Here is a 17,474-nt window from a genome sequence, read left to right on the forward strand (position 1 = left end):
AATCTGAGGGCGGTGTTTTGTATGGTCTGGAGTTGTTTTATCATAGTGGCTGGACAAGGAAGATATAGGGAGTTGCAATAATCCAGCAGACCTAAGACTAGGGATTGGACGATTAGTCTAAATTGTGCTTGGTCAAAGAATTTTCTGATTTTACGGAGATTTCTCATGGTTAGAAAAGCTTTCTGGGTTGTTTTGTTGATCTGGGGCTGCATTGTGCAACATCTGTCTATCGTAACTCCTAGGAGTTTTAGTTCGGGTTGTATTGGGTATTTGGTATTTTTGATTTTCAGTTCAGTGATGGTAGGAGTTTGGGCTTTTTCGAGCAAAAGGAATTTTGTTTTTTCAGAATTTAGTTTTAGTTTGTGATCCATCATCCATTTTTCTACTGTGTCTAAGGTTGTTTCTAGCTTTGTTGTGGTGGTAGTCTCTGATGGGTCGAAGGGGAGGATTATGGTGATGTCATCAGCATAGCTGAAAGATGTGACATCTAGTAGACATTTAAGTAGAGTTTCCATGAGTTTACACACTATTGATGTGAGACTTACTGGTCTGTAATTCGCAGCCTCCGCTCTGCAACCCTTTTTGTGCAGAGGAACAACATTGGCAGTTTTCCAGTCCAGGGGGACTCTCCCCGTACTTAGGGAGAGATTGAAGAGCATGGCTAACGGTTCCGCCAAAACATCGCATAGTTCTCTGAGCACTCTTGGGTGCAGATTGTCCGGTCCCATGGCTTTGTTCACCTTGAGTCTTGACAGTTCTTTGTAAACATCAGCTGGTGTGAACTCAAACTTCTGAAATGGGTCATCCATGCTTTGCTTTGCATCCAGCCGAGGCCCGTGCCCTGGTGCCTCGCAGGTAAAGACTGAACAGAAGTAATCATTCAGTAGTTTGGCTTTATCGGAGTCAGTTTCCACATAATTCCCGTCTGGCGTTCTAAGGCGTCAGAGCTCCGTTTCGTTCTCTTCATCAGGAGCGGAAAGTATTGAGATTGCTGACGACAGAGGATTCTTGGCTACTGTCGGTTCAAAATTCCGGAGGGTGAAAACATTAAGAACTATCGCTGTGGAGAATAATGATGGCGTCTCGGGAGTGTAAGAATGCTATTACACTCCTGAGACACCATCATTATTCTCCACAGCGATTACATAGCTTTTTAGAAGATACTCTTATCATAAATAATGCATGTTGGTTTATATGATTTCATTAATTTATTTATTTATTGAAATATCCCTAACCATTGAGGGGCCTTGACACCAGGTTGTTCATTTATTATTTCTTAGATTGTATTTTCATGGATTAAGTATTTATTCACACACAATAAAACAGGGGAAGCAATTCCACAAAAATCAAACAGGCAAGAGCAAAGTGGAAATGTCCAATCAGATTGGTGCACAAAAAAGTGTCTTTCATCTCATCTGATAAATCCAATGGTCTTTATTAATCCAAAATAGCTCATACATCCAAAGCAACTCCCGAGACGCCATCATTATTCTCCGCAGCAATAGTTCTTAATGTTTTCACGCTCTGGAATTTTGAACCGACAGTAACTGTGCCTGGCACCTACACACAAGAGCTGAGTGTTATGCAGGGCTTTGGTCACAGAGCTCCAATAAGGAGCAGCAAGGCGAAAAAAAAAAAAACTTCCAGCCACAGCTGAAGCATCTTTTGCTGCAGCAAGTTTGGAAGTCTTATTTTTTTTTTTAGTTTCACAGTGCAGTTTGGACGCAGCTGTTGTGTGTGTGTGTGCTTTCTGACCTTCAATCATAGCCCAGCACAAATATTATTCATCGTTTCTAAATTCTGTGAGTTTCTCTGAAAAATTTTTGCTTTTCATCAGCATAGACCATATTTACCTACACAGATGATATTTTCATTTTATTAGAAGTTGATACTGATCTTAACAACTTGATCCCTAGTATAGACTGCTGCATTTCTAAACTTCAACTGTGGGCTTTGTCTATTCAAATGAAACTGAACGCTGCCAAAACCAAATTGCTTTGGATTGGGCCAAAATTAGAAAACCTCCTTCTCTGTCACATTGAAAATGGGTATCTCACTACATATAGATTTTTCATCTAGAATCCTGGGTGTCATCTTAGACTCATCACTTACATTTCATGAACAGATAAATTCCTTGACAAAAAAGTGTTTTTTTTAGTCTGCGCATGTTTAGGAAGGTCAGATCACTATTCCATCAAGAACATTTCTCAGGGTTGGTACAATCCACTGTGCTTTCTCAGCTAGATTATTGTAACTCAGTTTATCTGGGCATTAAGCAGAGCAGTCTAAAATGACTTCAGTTAATACAGAATACTGCAGCTAAGCTCATTTTTGGGAAACAAAAGTATGATCATGTTTCCCCTTTGTTGATAAAGCTTCACTAGCTCCCAGTTCGCTTTAGGATCCAGTTTAAATGTGCATGCATAATCTTCAAGCTTCTCTATGGAATATTTGACCCTTTAGTCCCCTTATGTTGGAATACCCTTAGACTTTGCCATCTGAGAAATACACAAAGATATAAGCTATCCTTCTCTTCCTTTAAGGGAATTAAAACTGCTGGGAAGCTCAGCCGATCTTTTGTTTTCAAGTTTGTAGATATCTGGAATGAACTTCTTGACTCCATTAGGCTTTTAGGCCAGCTGCATTTATTTCGTAAATTCCTGAAAACTTTGTTTTCAATTTTTAAATGGTTTTTAAATGGTTTAACTACAGTCTCAACAAAATGATAATATTATAGTTATTTTTCTTATGCTTTTCTTATGTACAGTACTTTAGTTTTTAATTAGTTCTTCCTTCTCCTATGTTTTATGCTATGTATTCTAGTCTTATTATATGTGAACCAAGTCGAGCTCCACTGGGAGATGACCTGGTATATAAACCAAAGATTAGATTAATTAGTTTCATTGATTTCATACATTTTTCGTTAAACAACCTTCATGTATTCATATATCACATTCTGGCGTATGGAGATCCTGTATATGAGGCTGTATAAAGACCACTTGTGGAATTATGTTACAGCCACCAATTTCATAACTGGTCTCTCGCCTTCACCTTAATTATATATTATATATATATAAGAACTTTTCCCAGTATTGTTATATAAGAGTTTAAGCTTAAAGAGAAAACTTAATTTGCACTGCAGTCACTTCACCAGACCACTGTCAGCACAGCCAGTATTTCGTTTCCTGCATCATCATGGTAAAGGTCTAGTGCAGGGGTGTCCAACCTGCGGCCCAGTGAAGTATTTTGTGTGGCCCCAGTTGAGGGCGATACAGTGTTTTCCTTTGCTGCCCCTGGGTGTTTACTGTCTTACCAGCTCCCTCCTGTGTCTTACTGCAGCGTTTGCATGTTTGTGCGGCCCCAGAAACAATTTTTTTGCCCAATGCGGCCCAGTGAAGCCAAATGGTTGGACACCCCTGGTCTAGTGCATTCTACAAAAATCAAACAAATGATTAAAGTTTTGTATAATGCTCACTTACCTCAAAAACAGCATTCTTCATACACACAAACTCAAGCCATATTTCCTCCTTAACTCTCTCCACAATCATAATATTCATTTTTGCTACACTTAAAGCAAGTTTGTTGACATACCTCCACTTACCAACTACACCCATACGTTCCACCAAGCAATCAGATGTAATATATTGTCACATGCTAGACCCCTGCCTAGGTTCTCAGGCGGTCTTAGCAGTGCTTTCTTCTGGCCTGTTGGCGTGGCTTCCTCAGGAAATAGGAAGACCTTTCAGGTAAGACAGACCTAAGCCCTTGCCTAGTCTGCTCAGGCCATACTGAGCGATGAATTCACCAAGAATGGGAGACGCAGACCAAGTACTGTTAAATCCAAAATTTTAGGCTTTATTTAGTGCATTGGCTAAAAACTGTCCAGTATCCCTACTTGTACAACTACTTCCTGTTGATTTGAGATTGCCTGGTTGCCAGGATCTATTTCTGATTTAATATTCAGTGCTGCTCTCCAGATAATGAGTGGCCCTAAATTTTTGCGGCAAGCTATTGCTGCCAGCTGTATGGATAACTGCAACAGTCAATTGCTATCCATATAATTGTGTGATTAAAGGGAAGATTCTAATATTACTGGTAAAATCCGATGTGCCTCTGTCGTGGCCGTAAATGTAACAATTCAAAATACTGAGTGATTCTCGAAAAACCACATATGCAAATGAAATTCACGGAGGGTCACCGAATTTGCATGAGATGATTCGCTGATGATAGCGATCAGCACATGCACAGAATAGACCATGGAAAGAGGCATAAATGTGCACATGTGCCGGGAAAAGCTATGTCATAGGCGTGCCAGTACTATTGGATGGAAGGGGGCAGGGGAGGGAAGGTGCAAACACCGGCTTTTAACACCTTTAATACACACGCTCGAGAAGCGTGTTCTTGATCTTTTTTCCCCCAAACCTACTACAATTTATGTGAATGGTGTATTTTTTTTTTTTTTTTTTAATTTATGATAAGTCACAGCCAGAAACAAGTCTGGAGACACTCTTTGCACAGTACTGGCACCCCCAGACCAGCTGGTAATTTTTGGCCCTCAAAACTACTATATTTTATGTGGATGGTGTATTATTTTTTATTTTTTGATGAGCCACAGCCAGAAACACATGCCTGAGACACACTTTGCACAGTACCAGACGCTAATTTGGGGTCATCAAAAGCTGGCATCGCGCTTGGAGAATCACCCGGCAATGATAGAGAATCACTTGGAGTGCTCGTTTAAATATTGATTAGCTCGTTTTACTACCACTTTAATATTCATGACCTAGTTATATTACATTTGTATGGCAGAGTTGGAATCTGCCAGGAAGCTCAGAAAAATACTGCCACACTAAAGCGGCTGGTTAGTTTTGAGAATCTGCTCCTAAGTTAGGACTGTATTTTTGCTGGCCTGAATTTATCTGCAAAAGTATATGGATTACAGCCAAATAGCACCAGCTATCCACACAGACAGATGACCTTCTGCTCCAGTGCTGCCTGGATAGTGCTGTCAGTTTGGACATGATTCTATAAACAGCACCTAAATCAGTAGGTGCCATTCAAAATGGGCATGTCTAGCTTAGATTCCAGCATATTTAGGTAAGGATTGTCCCAAAATGCCGGCACCTAACTCAAACTCAAGTTAGGTTGCAAAAATTAGATCGTTCTTTGTCTAATAGATGCTGGCATTGTCATTTAGAAGCAGGAACTTTAGATCATTTATTGTTTCATTGCCCATACATTATGAATTTTTGGAAATCAATTTGGGACCAAATTAATAATTTATTAGAGAACCCAGTGGCATTATCTTATGATACTGTGATATTTGGTATGGATATGAGAGCAAAAAGTCAGATTTCTGCGAATAACAATAAATTATTACTAATAATGACAGGGGTTGCCATTCAACAAATCACATATAATTGGAAAGACTGGAGAAGACTAAATTATAACTTTTGGTGGAATTCTTTATGCCATATCTACAAAATGGAAAGATTTACTGCGTTACAAAAGGGATATTTTAAGAAATTTCAGGATGTATGGAAACCATTAACAAAATATTGTCAGGATTAAGTAGAAGTATTTCCCTTATGTTTATCAGTTTATGAGGTAGGGAGAGGGGTATTTTATTACATATATCATACAAGAATGGAGCATATGGTTGGGAGGGATGGGCGAGGGGTGGGGATAAGAATCTATGTAATATACCAATGATTGTTTATAAGTGATGTACTTATTGTTACTGTGAATGAAAATATTAACACTTAATGTAATTTGTGAAAATGAATAAAGAATTATTTAAAAAAAAAAAAGTTTCAAGTTTATTTCGTATTTGATAAAATCGCTTTTTTCAAAGATTACAAAGTGATGAACAATAAAAATAATTAAAAAAAAAAAATAAAAAATATATATATATATACACACACACATATATATATATATTTTTTAAAAGAGGGACACATACAACATAGGGATAAACAGACGTACATTTACTCCACCCCTAACCATGCCCACTTTTTGGGTAGGTGCCTTGGAGTAGATATTTACATGGTGCCTATTCGAAAATTCATTTTTTTAGTCATTTTTTAATTGGTTTCTAATGGCGCTATTCAATTTTACAGTGTGGCTTCCACCAATTACAAAATCAAGTAGGCACCTAGATTGGCTAGGCATGCTGATCTAGGCTCATAAAGGCAGGCGCTTTTTGTAGAATCAGACCCTTATTGCAAAAACTCTTTATTGGTCAAAACCACAATCAAAAACCATCAATCCAAAGAATACAACAAAGACCAAATTTTTCAATACCAGAAAACCCACCCCACCCCCTACCCAAAAAAGAAAAAAAAAAAAAAAAAATTAAGATAAAAGGCATGGAGCAGCAGAAGAGCACATGACATAAGCCATACTAAAATACTCAATCAAACATTCAATACATGGCTACGAGCATACCCGATCAAAGAGGCCCAGAAAGGCTCCCAATGAAGTTGTAATTGACGACCTTTCACTGAGTCCATGTCAGAAATGTAGAATCAGACCCTTAATTGTATGAATATTCAGTGGCACATTCAGATAGCACTGCTCAAGTCTTAATTTATAGATAAAAAGGAAGTGGGAGCTGGGAGAGGCTTGGGAGGGCCAGGAGCAACAGGAGAAGAGGGTCTGGATTAGGGAATAGTGACTGTTTTCTGCTCTTCTCCAGGCTCACCACCTCCCTTCTCTTTCCTTCAGGCTGCTTGAAAGGGAGGGGATAGAGAATACCTTGCTACTCTGGAGTCTGAAAATAAATGGTGGAACTGCATTCTAAGCACCCCCAACAAATTAAGCTCTGGCACCACTGAATATTGGCATAGCAGCTGCCTCCATACAGATAAATGCTTTTGAGGGTCAGAGCACTTTCAATTACCAGCACCAACAAACATTTTCACCATTAGTGTTTTCTAAGTACCGATGCTGGATGACTGAAGCCCAAAGTGTACTAATGGCACAAACTTCTAGGTTCTCAGTAAAGAATGATTTTGTGAATGGTTTCTCAGATTCTTTTGCCTTTTCATGACTCAAACTGTCATTTTTCAGCTGATACAAAACAGACAAGCTAGATACACATTTAAAAAGCTGATGATAAATAAGAGCAGCTGCAAAGTTAGGCAGTGCCATAATGAGCTTCAGATATAATTAAAAAAAAAAAAAAAAAGATGGAGAGATACTTTGGCTGAACTTACCACAAGTTATGCATCAAAGTCAAGAGACAGTGATATGAACAGTTTTGGAAAATATCAGGAACGGCATTCAAAGGGCAAAGAGATAGTAATCCAAGCTGTCTGCACTGGTGCAAAATACACAGGCTTCTATCAATAACTGCTAGCTATGTCATCTGTCTCTGCCTGCTGTATTTGGTGCTTCCAGGGTCAGCGTTTTGGAACCACCTCCATGCAAGCAAAATCTGTCAAGCCTGGTCACGGTTAGAGTTTGTCCCACCTCCTGAGTGATATCACTCTTGAGCTCACGGTGAAAGGGCCAGGGGCATGGAAACATGCACCGCCTTTGTCATACTGACAAAGGAGCATAACTAAGGAGCTGGGTGCTCCTTTGGGAGGACTTTGGTTTATACTGGGGTTTTAGGGAAACGTTTTTGTACCATGGCAGCTATTGAGGTTGTAATGGGGAGGGGAAGATATGGACCTGCGCTAGGAAGTGACATCAGAGGAAGAGCCGATGCAGGCGCGAGCAGCAAGTTTGAACTGCTGCTTGCACTGGGACCGTTAAAGAGGTATGGGAGAAGGGGCGTGCACGTGCGCACATGGCAGGAGTGGGCAGGAAAGGAGCGGATGGGGTGGTGTGCCACCCACCCTCGCTATGCCACTGGCTGGTGGGGTGGGAGCTGATGCTAGGCTACAGGGAGAGAGTAGAGAAGGGTAAGGCTGATTGCAGGCTATAGGGATGGATGGGGGGTAGGAAGAGAAGGGGAAGGCTGATTCTGGGCGGGTGGGGGTAGCAAGGGAAGTGTAGGGATGATGCTGGGCTAGGGAGGAATGGGGGGGGGGGTGTAGAGAAAGGTTAGGCTGAGTCCATGTTACAGTGATGGATGGGGAGAAGGGGAAGGGTGATTCCGTGCCAAATAGTTGGATTGGGGAGGGGGCACAAGAGAAAGGTAGAGCTGATGCCAGGCTACAGGACAATTTCTATGTTTTGGTCCTTTATTCTGTATTTGAGGATTGATCTGGAAATATGAGCAGGGGATGGGGCCAAGGGTCTCAGTGCACTTGTGTGCCTAGGGCCTATCGAAGGATTTATCCTGCCCTGAAGGTATATGACCTCTCTCTGTAACAATCAAGCTCTGTCCCTATTGTGTCTTTCCTCTTCACCACCCCCCCCCCCCCAACCTTATGGGTATTCCTTTTAGATTCTTTGTTCATGTGAGTTAGTGTGGTATAGTGGTTAGTTACAGCCTTAGCACCCTGAGGTTGGTCATTCAAACCCCACACTGATCCTTGTGACCCTGGGCAATCTTCCATGGCCCCAGGTATATTAGATAGATTGTGAGCCCACCAAGACATATAGGGAAAATGCTTGAAGTACCTGTATGTAAACCACTTTGTGAGTGTGGTTGTAAAATTACAAAAAAGGCAGTATAGCCTCTCTCATCTCTGGAACTACCTTAATTTGCCAGATGACTTCAACTTCTGCCATAAATCTCCTTCCTTTAATTTCCCTCCTTCTTCTACTATTGCAATATTTAGAACTACATGAGTCTCTTGCCTTGGGGCAGTGAACTTCTGGGAAAACTAGTGTGAGTAAATCAACTACTTTTATTCAATGACGTTTCTGAAAATTATAGATCCTCCAGTGTGTGTCATTGTGCTATGGTTATACAGTAAAATCTTGGTTTGTGAGCATAATTCATTCCAGAAGCATGTTTGTAATCCAAAGCACTTGTATATCAAAGCAAATTTCCCCAAAGGAAATAATGGAAACTCACCGACGATTCGTTCCACAACCCAAAATCTTTGATACAAAGTACTATATGTACTTGTATTGCAAGACCTCGTTCATTTAGAACAGTCACTACACTCCTGCAGCATCAGAGAGAGAACCATTGGCTCAGTTGTGATGATGTGACGTGTGTATGCTGCATGTACTTGTATTGCAAGACATTGCTTGTATATTAAGTTAAAATTTAATCAAATGTTTTGCTTTTCTTGCAAAACACTTGCAAACTAAGTTACTTACAATTCAAGGTATTACTATACTTCCTGGATATGTCTAAGAGTCTGGACAATTAAAAGACTAGTGCAAAGACATAACAAAAAGTTGTGAACCCCTTTTCTCGGAGCTCCACGTTATCCATTCCAGGAGTAAAACTTTTTGGTAGTCCACGATTCGATCCATTGAAATCAGCGCTGCAGGTCCTATAGTGCACCAGGGTGAGGTTGGCAGAAATTCAGGACCGGCCAATAAGTCTCTCTTAGAATAGACAACTTGGCAGTTCTGTTTTCTTACAGAACCCACAGACATTGGATGGTAGCGGAACCCAATCATGAAATATTATTGCATCGGCTTGCAAACGCCCTAATAGTGAAATTGAACCCCCCCCCCCCCCAAGTTGTGTGATCCCACCCATATGCTAACAATTCTAGCAAAAAAAACAGCTCCTTAGGTGCGCTTTTCTAGGGAATGACGTAGCTGTTGAGCGTGTCCTGCGCCGCTGCCGGATGTGACGCCATCCAGCGGCCGGAACCAGGAAGGGCAGCGGGAATGTGCCTGGTTTCAGGCAAGTGGCATAGAGAGGGGGATGAGCGGTTACCCAAGAGAAGAGCGGCGCTGCGCTTGTGTTTCCTCCTTTTCACTTTCTTTCTTTTTTTTTTTTTTTTTTTTTTTTGCCGAGTTTCGCCTACCTTTAGCGACGCCTGCAGCCCACCCTAGCAGTGTGCGCACCTTATAGGCTGGTTGGTATCCTGAGGCGAAGTCATGGACGCTTCGGCGCTGGAGGTGGATGCGGTGAAGTTTGCGAGGTTGGCGGTGGAGAATGACCAGAGCGGGAGGTATGAGGAGGCCGTGTTTTATTACAAGGTAAAGTTTTCCCGCCCTACTCTCCCGTGCCAGGGAGCGAAGGCAGGAGCGCCGCATTTGGCGCTTTTTCCGCTGGATAAGCTGGGCATTGGCTGTTCCTGCTGCTTAGGTGGATACGAGGAAGTGGATCAGCCTCCCTTGTGCTGTGGTGTTTGGGGGGGGGGGGGTTGTTGTTGGGTTTTATTTTGCTTTAGACTGATTTTCCTTTCCTGATCAAAAAAGGGTTTTCGTAATGATGGTAGTGTTTTGCTATGCTGAAAAGAACATAAGAACAGCCTTACTGGGTCAGACCAAAGGTCCATCAAGCCCTGTAGCCCGTTCTCACGGTGGCCAATCCAGGTCGCTAGTACTTGGCCAAAACCCAAGGTATAGCAATATGCCATGCTACCAATATAGGGCAAGCAGTGGCTACCCCTCTGTCTTTCTCTAGTTTGAGAAGTTATTAGCCTGTTCTAATAAGGATGCTTTTACTGGAATAAGAATATAATTAATTAAAGATATCTATGAGACTTTCACATCACATAGGTCCCTTTTTCAGAGTATGTGGTTTTCAAGGGACCAGTGTTGCATCAGGTACTCATGTGTTTCCCCCCTTCTTTCATTGTTTGTTTATTGAAACTTACTACAGTATACTACTTAGTCAGTTTTAGGCAGCTTGCAAGGATTCCCACTTTGGAATTCCAGTCTGATAACTTTTTATCACTCAGATATGGATGTGTCTATATAAAATGTTCTTTCTTACTTGGGACTGATAGTCCACATTTTATTCTTTCATAGTGGCAACTTGAAATGTCTTTGGAGTGGATAGAGTTTGTAGCAGTCTGTTTGAAGCCCTGAATTCCCTGGAGTGGAACATGCCTACCTCTGTTCTTTTGTTCCCAGTCTAAAGCTGATGTCAGGCCATGTGTTAGAATGGTTCACTGAGCTTCAGTGCATAGTGAAATATAATTTTACTCTTAATGCAGTAAACTAATGGCATCCAAATCACTGTAATGTTGTAAAATGTACACTGACAGAAAAATCAGTGCATGCTACCATGGTAACATGGTGCCATTTACTGATAGGAATAAATGGTTTTTCCTTTCTCCTTTCTTGTTTGTGTTGGCCAAATAGGGATTGGTTCACCACTGATGGGAGAAAAAATTAAAATATATTTTCTTCCTCCAAGGCTTATCTGCTGCAGGGGGCCTTGGCATGGTAAGGCCCTCGACCAGAGAGCTTATAGTACTACTCATGCTGTCTTCCTCATACTTCTGTCTTGTAAAGTGGCAGCATTTGACCCCTAGTTTTTATGATTTGATTTTTCCTGTGCTAAAAATTCTTACTATAATAATGTGGGAAAATCAGGAGTAAGCTGTTGTGCTAAAGATTAGTGCAATTTACTACATTGGCTCTTCTGTGTTTTTGTGTCTGTTCTTATGCAATTTTTTACAAGTTCTCTCCTATTTCCTCTTAAGATGCTGCATCTGTATTTAGTTTTATTTCCTTCTTTTCTCTGGAACCAGGAAATATATGCAAAACATAACCCCCTCTTCTACGAAACTGTGCTAGCAGTTTCTAGCGCAGGGAGCCGCGCTGAATGGCCCGCTCTGCTCATAAGAACTCAATGAGCATCGTGAACAGCACGGGCCTTCAGCGTGGCTCTCTGTGCTAAAAACTGCTAGCATGGTTTCGTAGAAGAGGGGGTAAGTTTCTTTGAGATGAAAGTGGAAATAGTAATCTGACACAGTCAATGGATATTTGTTTTTAGATATTATTGTTTTTAGATATTAGTGGCGGTCAGACTATTGTTGCAAATATTCAAGCCCACAAAAATAAATGTAATAGCCAGTCACTGGGCAAACATTTAAGAAATGGGGTGTTGGCAGCTTAAGAGAGATTGAGAATTTAGCAAACTTGATCTCACCTCACATAGTAAGAATGCATTACCGTACATGTCTTTGCTATACCAGCCAATATTTTTTTAGGTTTCTATTTTCAATTCTGTCCTGAGATGAGGAATTTATGGTTCACATTCAAATAAAAGAATCTGTTTTATGACGTGAAGGATATCTGTGGGTCTGATTCAGTAAAGCTTTCTTTTTCTCATTCTTTGCCTTGGGGAGAGATGGAATCTTTATCTTTGACATAAGTGAACATCAGGTGCACAGCCTGATGTCTATTGGGGTGTGGGGGGGAGACATGCATTTCTTCTAAGCTCTTCTCCTCCTCCCCAGTGGTGTTAAGTCCTACCTTTACTAGCAGGGTTGTCCAAGTCCTACCAGCTGAAGTGGTCCTAGCTGCTGAAACTTGCACTTCTGGATATGCTTAGTTCATTCCTCTAAACCAGTGGTTCCCAAACCTGTCCTGGAGGACCCCCCAGGCCAGATTTGCATGCCTGGCACCTCCATTATATGCAGATTGCTCTCATGCATATTCATTAGGGTTATCCTGAAAACCCGACTGGCCTGGGGGGTCCTCCAGGACAGGTTTGGGAACCACTGCTCTAAACTGAATATGCGTGTGAGTGCCAGTGACAACAGCTGAAACATACTGCACTCTTCTTCACTGCTCAGGCAGTACAGGAGGGGGTTTGGTAGCAGACGTCTTCATCTGGTGAGGTTGGGCATCCCCCATCTGCCATTCCACAGGTGTCACAATTTTTGAGAGGTCCAAAGTGAGGGTCTCTTGCCCAGGCCCCCTTGTGGCTATGCCACCAGTGACCATAATTAATCACTTTTAAATTCTTGGTTAGATATCCTGATAAATCTGCCTGTTTTATTAATAAAATCAGATTCTTTGGGTGGTTTTTTTTAAAATGCATTCTCCAACCTTCGTAAGGCATGATTGTTAATATTTGCACCTGATTTCAAGTAGGTAATTTATCATAGAATACTAGTTCTCAAAATACCACCATCTCCCTCATTCTGTAACTTGAGTGCCAAGTGTGCGTGTAGTTTATACAATGTAAGCAGTTATGCCAACTATAGACACTTCTGAAGTGCATACATGTAGGTGCTATCCTATAAAATATGCACTAAAGTTGCTTAGAACATAACTTCTAGGGATTAGATGCATGTGGAGCATGGGTGTGTTTAGATGCACCATCTTACACCTGTCATTTGACCTGTCATAAGTGGGCATACCTAAATTTTGGGTCACTAATTTGGCTTTGCACTAGTATTCTATAATGACCTAGGTATACCTAATTGGCACTAAGCAGACCCATTATGGCATCTATATCTTGGCACGGTCATAGAATTAGCCCATACGTTTTTGGTTCTTTTCTGCCCATTATCCCCTGGATTCTATATATCATGCCCAGATTTGGGTGCACTTAAGAGATGCACATTCAGGTTAATAGCTATGAGCTGTTAACCATCAATAATCAGATGCTAACAACCAATCATTGACAATTGGCACCACTTAGAATTTGAGCACACATCTGGCTGCATTGTATTCTATAACGCTGGGCACCCAGGTACCATAGTATGCAACCCAAAAGGGTGTGTAACCATGCAAGGCAAATGGGCAGTCCAAAAAATTGCACAATGTTAAATAATAATGGGTCTCTGTGCCCAGCTTGGGCACCAGAATTTACCCAAGGTTTCATCTGGCATTAGTCTAGCACCCAGAGCTAAATGCAGGAGGATCATTCCATTTCAAGTGGTCTAGAGTTCCTCACTATCATGGATTTTGGTGAAACTTTGTGCGCTAAATCTTGCATGACCCTTCTCTTTCTCTTCTTCTCTTTCCTTTCTCTTTTTTTTCCTTCTTTCTTTCTTTATTGTTCTCTTACAAGCAGTCCAAATACTTTGGATCTCTTAGAATGTTTTAACCCAACTATAGTTGATTGTAGTTACTGTTGTGTTACATTAAGCGTTCTTAGCTTCAAGGTCCTGATGTTGTACATGTATCTGAATGCATATTTGGACTGTATCTTTTCATAAACTTTTTCATAAACCTTAATAAAAACATTGAACTAAAAAAAAAAAAAAGAAACTAGACCTTGGGACCAACAGGATTTGAATAATCAAAGGACCAGACAACAAAAGATAGAATAAAAATATCATTTTAAATCTTGCATGACCCAACCAAACTCTAATAACGTTTAAGATCCACCAGTGGAATAGGTGTAGAGATATAGCTCATCTGCAGACTTTCTTTTTTTTAAATTTAATTTCTGTCAAATCTGAAAATCCAAGTTCGCAAAGATAAGATCCAAACGGTAACAAAGCCTTGATTTCTTTGTTGCTCAAGTTAAGATAACTACTGCATAAAAAATTAAAAGTAAAATTACTTGCTGTTAGTTTTCAAGGACCAATCACATCAAAAATAATGCTTAACTGGGCAGTTGTACACATGCAGACACTCATAACATTGACACACTCTTATGTAAACAACATGCATTTTTATTTATTTATTCAATTTTTTATACCATTTTCCCAGGAGAGCACAGAACGGTTTACATAAATTTATTCAGGTGCTCAAGCATTTTTCCCTGTCTGTCCCAGCGGGCTCACAATCTATCTAATGTATGAATGGCAATGGGGTGGCATGGCAATGGGGTGAATAAGTGACTTGCCCAGGGTCACAACATCAGGGTACTGAGGCTGTAGCTTTAACCACTGTGCCACATGTCTGTAAACAGTAAATATGAAAAGTGAGTTTGCTCTATTAAAGCATAGTAATTGGTCTAGGTTGTGCAAAACTGACACTCTGCAGAAGATGTTTTAAAAATCTTGAATTTGAGTGTTTTCAAGAGTTTGAAAATCTCATTAAAAGAGAATATTTTAAGTTTTATAAATAAATACACATCTGATATTGCAATTTTTCAGGAGACCTGCTTTTCATTCTGGGATTCAAGAAATGTAAGGCAAGTTGGATAACCCAAGTAGTACGGTAGTCTGCCCATCTAAGGGAAAGCATAATATGAGGGTGGTAGTTTAAAAAATATTTGGTATAGGTTGATGAAAGATATTTATAATTTAGGGCCTTTTTAAAAGATGTTAATTTATAACTTTTTTTATTGTACTGTATAATATGAGGTTACATCTGTTTTGTTCTGAGTATACCCAGTTTCTTTCTTATGTAACCTGTGCTAAACTTACAAGAGGTCTGTAGAATACAAGTATTAGATTAGATTAGATTGGATTAGATTAATAGTTCTCACCATTATAAGGAAAAATCCAGATGCTGCTCTTTAATCACAGCATATAGATAAAAATCTGAAGTTGAAGAAGTGTTCTCCTGTAATGATGTGCGTCTTCTTGCTTTTATTTTATAGGAAGCTGCCCAGGCTTTGATTTATGCTGGCATGGCAGGATCCAAGCTGGAAGATGTTCATGGTAAAATAAATGAGTACCTGGAGAGAGTTCAAGCTCTTTACACTGCAGGTTTGTAGGAGTGCTACATCATGCTTCTGTTTCATCAGTATAAGTTCATTCTGCTTTGCAGGCTTTTGTAGACTTCTAAATATTGCATTTAGATTATTAAATATGTTATAGCATTTCCTTGTTGTATAGCACTTAAAAGTGGAATGATCCTAGATCTGTCAAGATACAAATATAATATCTTGCTCTGATTTCACCATGGTGTGTATCAATACAGTTTAAGGAGCAAAAGCCAGATGATAAATGAAACAAAAATAAAGAAAATAGAAATAAAAGAAGGAGGGAAACCGTGCAAAGTATGGGTCATGAAATTATTTCCAACCCCTGTGTGTGTGTGTTTGTATTTCTACTTTGTGTGTGAGCTGTCATTTTTGTGTGTCTGTGTGCATGATTGAATGCTGGTATGTGTTCGTGCATGTGTAGACATAAATATACAAAACACACCTAAATATCTCTGTTGGTTCTCTTTGTGTCTATGAGAAGGGATGGCTGTTTTGAAAGGTGCAACTCCTTAATCACTGTGGGGCCAATGCAGATAACTTCCTACTGGTTTAGCTTAGTTTTACAGAAAGATAGCAGTGCAGAAAGTTTCAGTATGAGTGTTAACTCACACAGAAACCTTTTCCTCAATTGCATTTAAATGCATGCAAATGCAGTAAATTGTATTTCCTAAGAAGTTGCCTCCGCTGAGGCAGACCAGAGGTCCATCTTGCCCAGCGGTCTGCTCCCGCGGCGGCCCATCAGGCCCATTTGCCTGATCAGTGGTCCCGACTATTTCTATAAATTGCCTCTCACTCCTATCCCTATAACCTTCCTCTACTCCTATCTGTACCCCTCAATCCCTTTGTCCTCTAGGAACCTATCCAAACCTTCTTTGAAGCCCTGCAACGTGCTTCGGCCTATCACAGCCTCCGGAAGCACGTTCCATGTATCCACCACTCTCTGGGTGAAAAAGAACTTCTTAGCGTTTGTTCTAAACCTGTCCCCTTTCAACTTCTCCGAGTGCCCCCTTGTACTCGTGTTTCCCCATAATTTGAAAAATCTGTCCCTGTCTACTTTTTCTATGCCCTTCATGATCTTGAAGGTTTCTATCATGTCTCCTCTAAGTCTCCGCTTCTCCAGGGAGAACAGCCCCAGCTCTTTCAGCCTGTCAGGATATGAGAGGTTTTCCATACCCTTTATTAGCTTTGTTGCTCTTCTCTGGACTCCCTCCAGCATTGTGGCATGCAAAAAATAAAATAACCCAAACTTTAGGCCACTTGATTATGCAGAAAATGTTCTCTGTCCTGAATGCCTGCATTGCCCTTTCTGGTGGTCTAGCCGTGCCCCCTTCCAGTGACAACAACCCCTGCAGCAGTCTGCATCAGCCCCCCTCCTCTTCTCCTGAACAACATCCATAGTAGTCTAGTGGCTCCCTGCCCTTATTCAGTGGCAGCCCATCCCCCACTCTCTGGACCCAAACTCTCAATTTAAAGAAATTAAAAACTTGGTGTCTGGTGGCACCCTCTGACCCCCCCTCCCCAAACCTATACTGCTGTACCTTTTGAAAAAGTAGGAGTAATGCTCATTTGATCTTGCCTCTGGTGCTGTCATTTTTCAAGATTGCTGTGCCGGAGGCAGGAACGAGTGGGCATCACTCTTGCCTCTTTTCAAAGATATGGTGGGGTGGGCTCTGGAGGGGATGAGAGGGTGCCACCAGACATGAAGGATTTCTGTTTTTTTGTTTTTTTTTAAAGGGGAGGGCACCACCAGATGATTTTTTAAATTAGATTAGACTGCATTTTTTAATTCTGGGTGGGCAGAACACTAGACTACCAGGGATGAGAGGAAGGCATTTGACAATTTTTTATTTTTCACGTATCTTTATTATGTTCCTCCAAATGGACACTAGAAAAAATGACATCACAAGTTGTCAAGAATTTCGGTTCTAACAGAAATTGACACAGCAAGAATAAGGTATTAGATAAACATGAAGGAACAGTTTTCTAGAAAACCTGTATCAACATTCCTCCCAACAACCCATCCCACCCTGTGGCA

General features: G+C 40.7%; 1 protein-coding gene across 3 annotated transcripts in view; it reads left to right on the forward strand.

Annotated features, from left to right (window-relative positions):
- Positions 1 to 9,882: 9,882 nt before the first annotated feature.
- CAPN7 (calpain 7) overlaps positions 9,883 to 17,474 on the forward strand; it is a 111,863-nt gene continuing 104,271 nt past the window's right edge. The window contains exons 1-2 of one of the 3 annotated variants that reach the window (XM_033930039.1): positions 9,883 to 10,065; positions 15,332 to 15,440. In XM_033930039.1, coding sequence (XP_033785930.1) covers positions 9,964 to 10,065; positions 15,332 to 15,440 — 211 coding nt within the window. In that variant the 5' untranslated portion in view covers positions 9,883 to 9,963. The remainder of the gene's footprint in view (positions 10,066 to 15,331; positions 15,441 to 17,474) is intronic. The other 2 variants (XM_033930036.1, XM_033930038.1) reach the window with 2 other exon arrangements.

This window comes from Geotrypetes seraphini, chromosome 2 (genome assembly GCF_902459505.1).
Source record: "Geotrypetes seraphini chromosome 2, aGeoSer1.1, whole genome shotgun sequence".
Taxonomy (NCBI): Eukaryota; Metazoa; Chordata; class Amphibia; order Gymnophiona; family Dermophiidae; genus Geotrypetes; species Geotrypetes seraphini.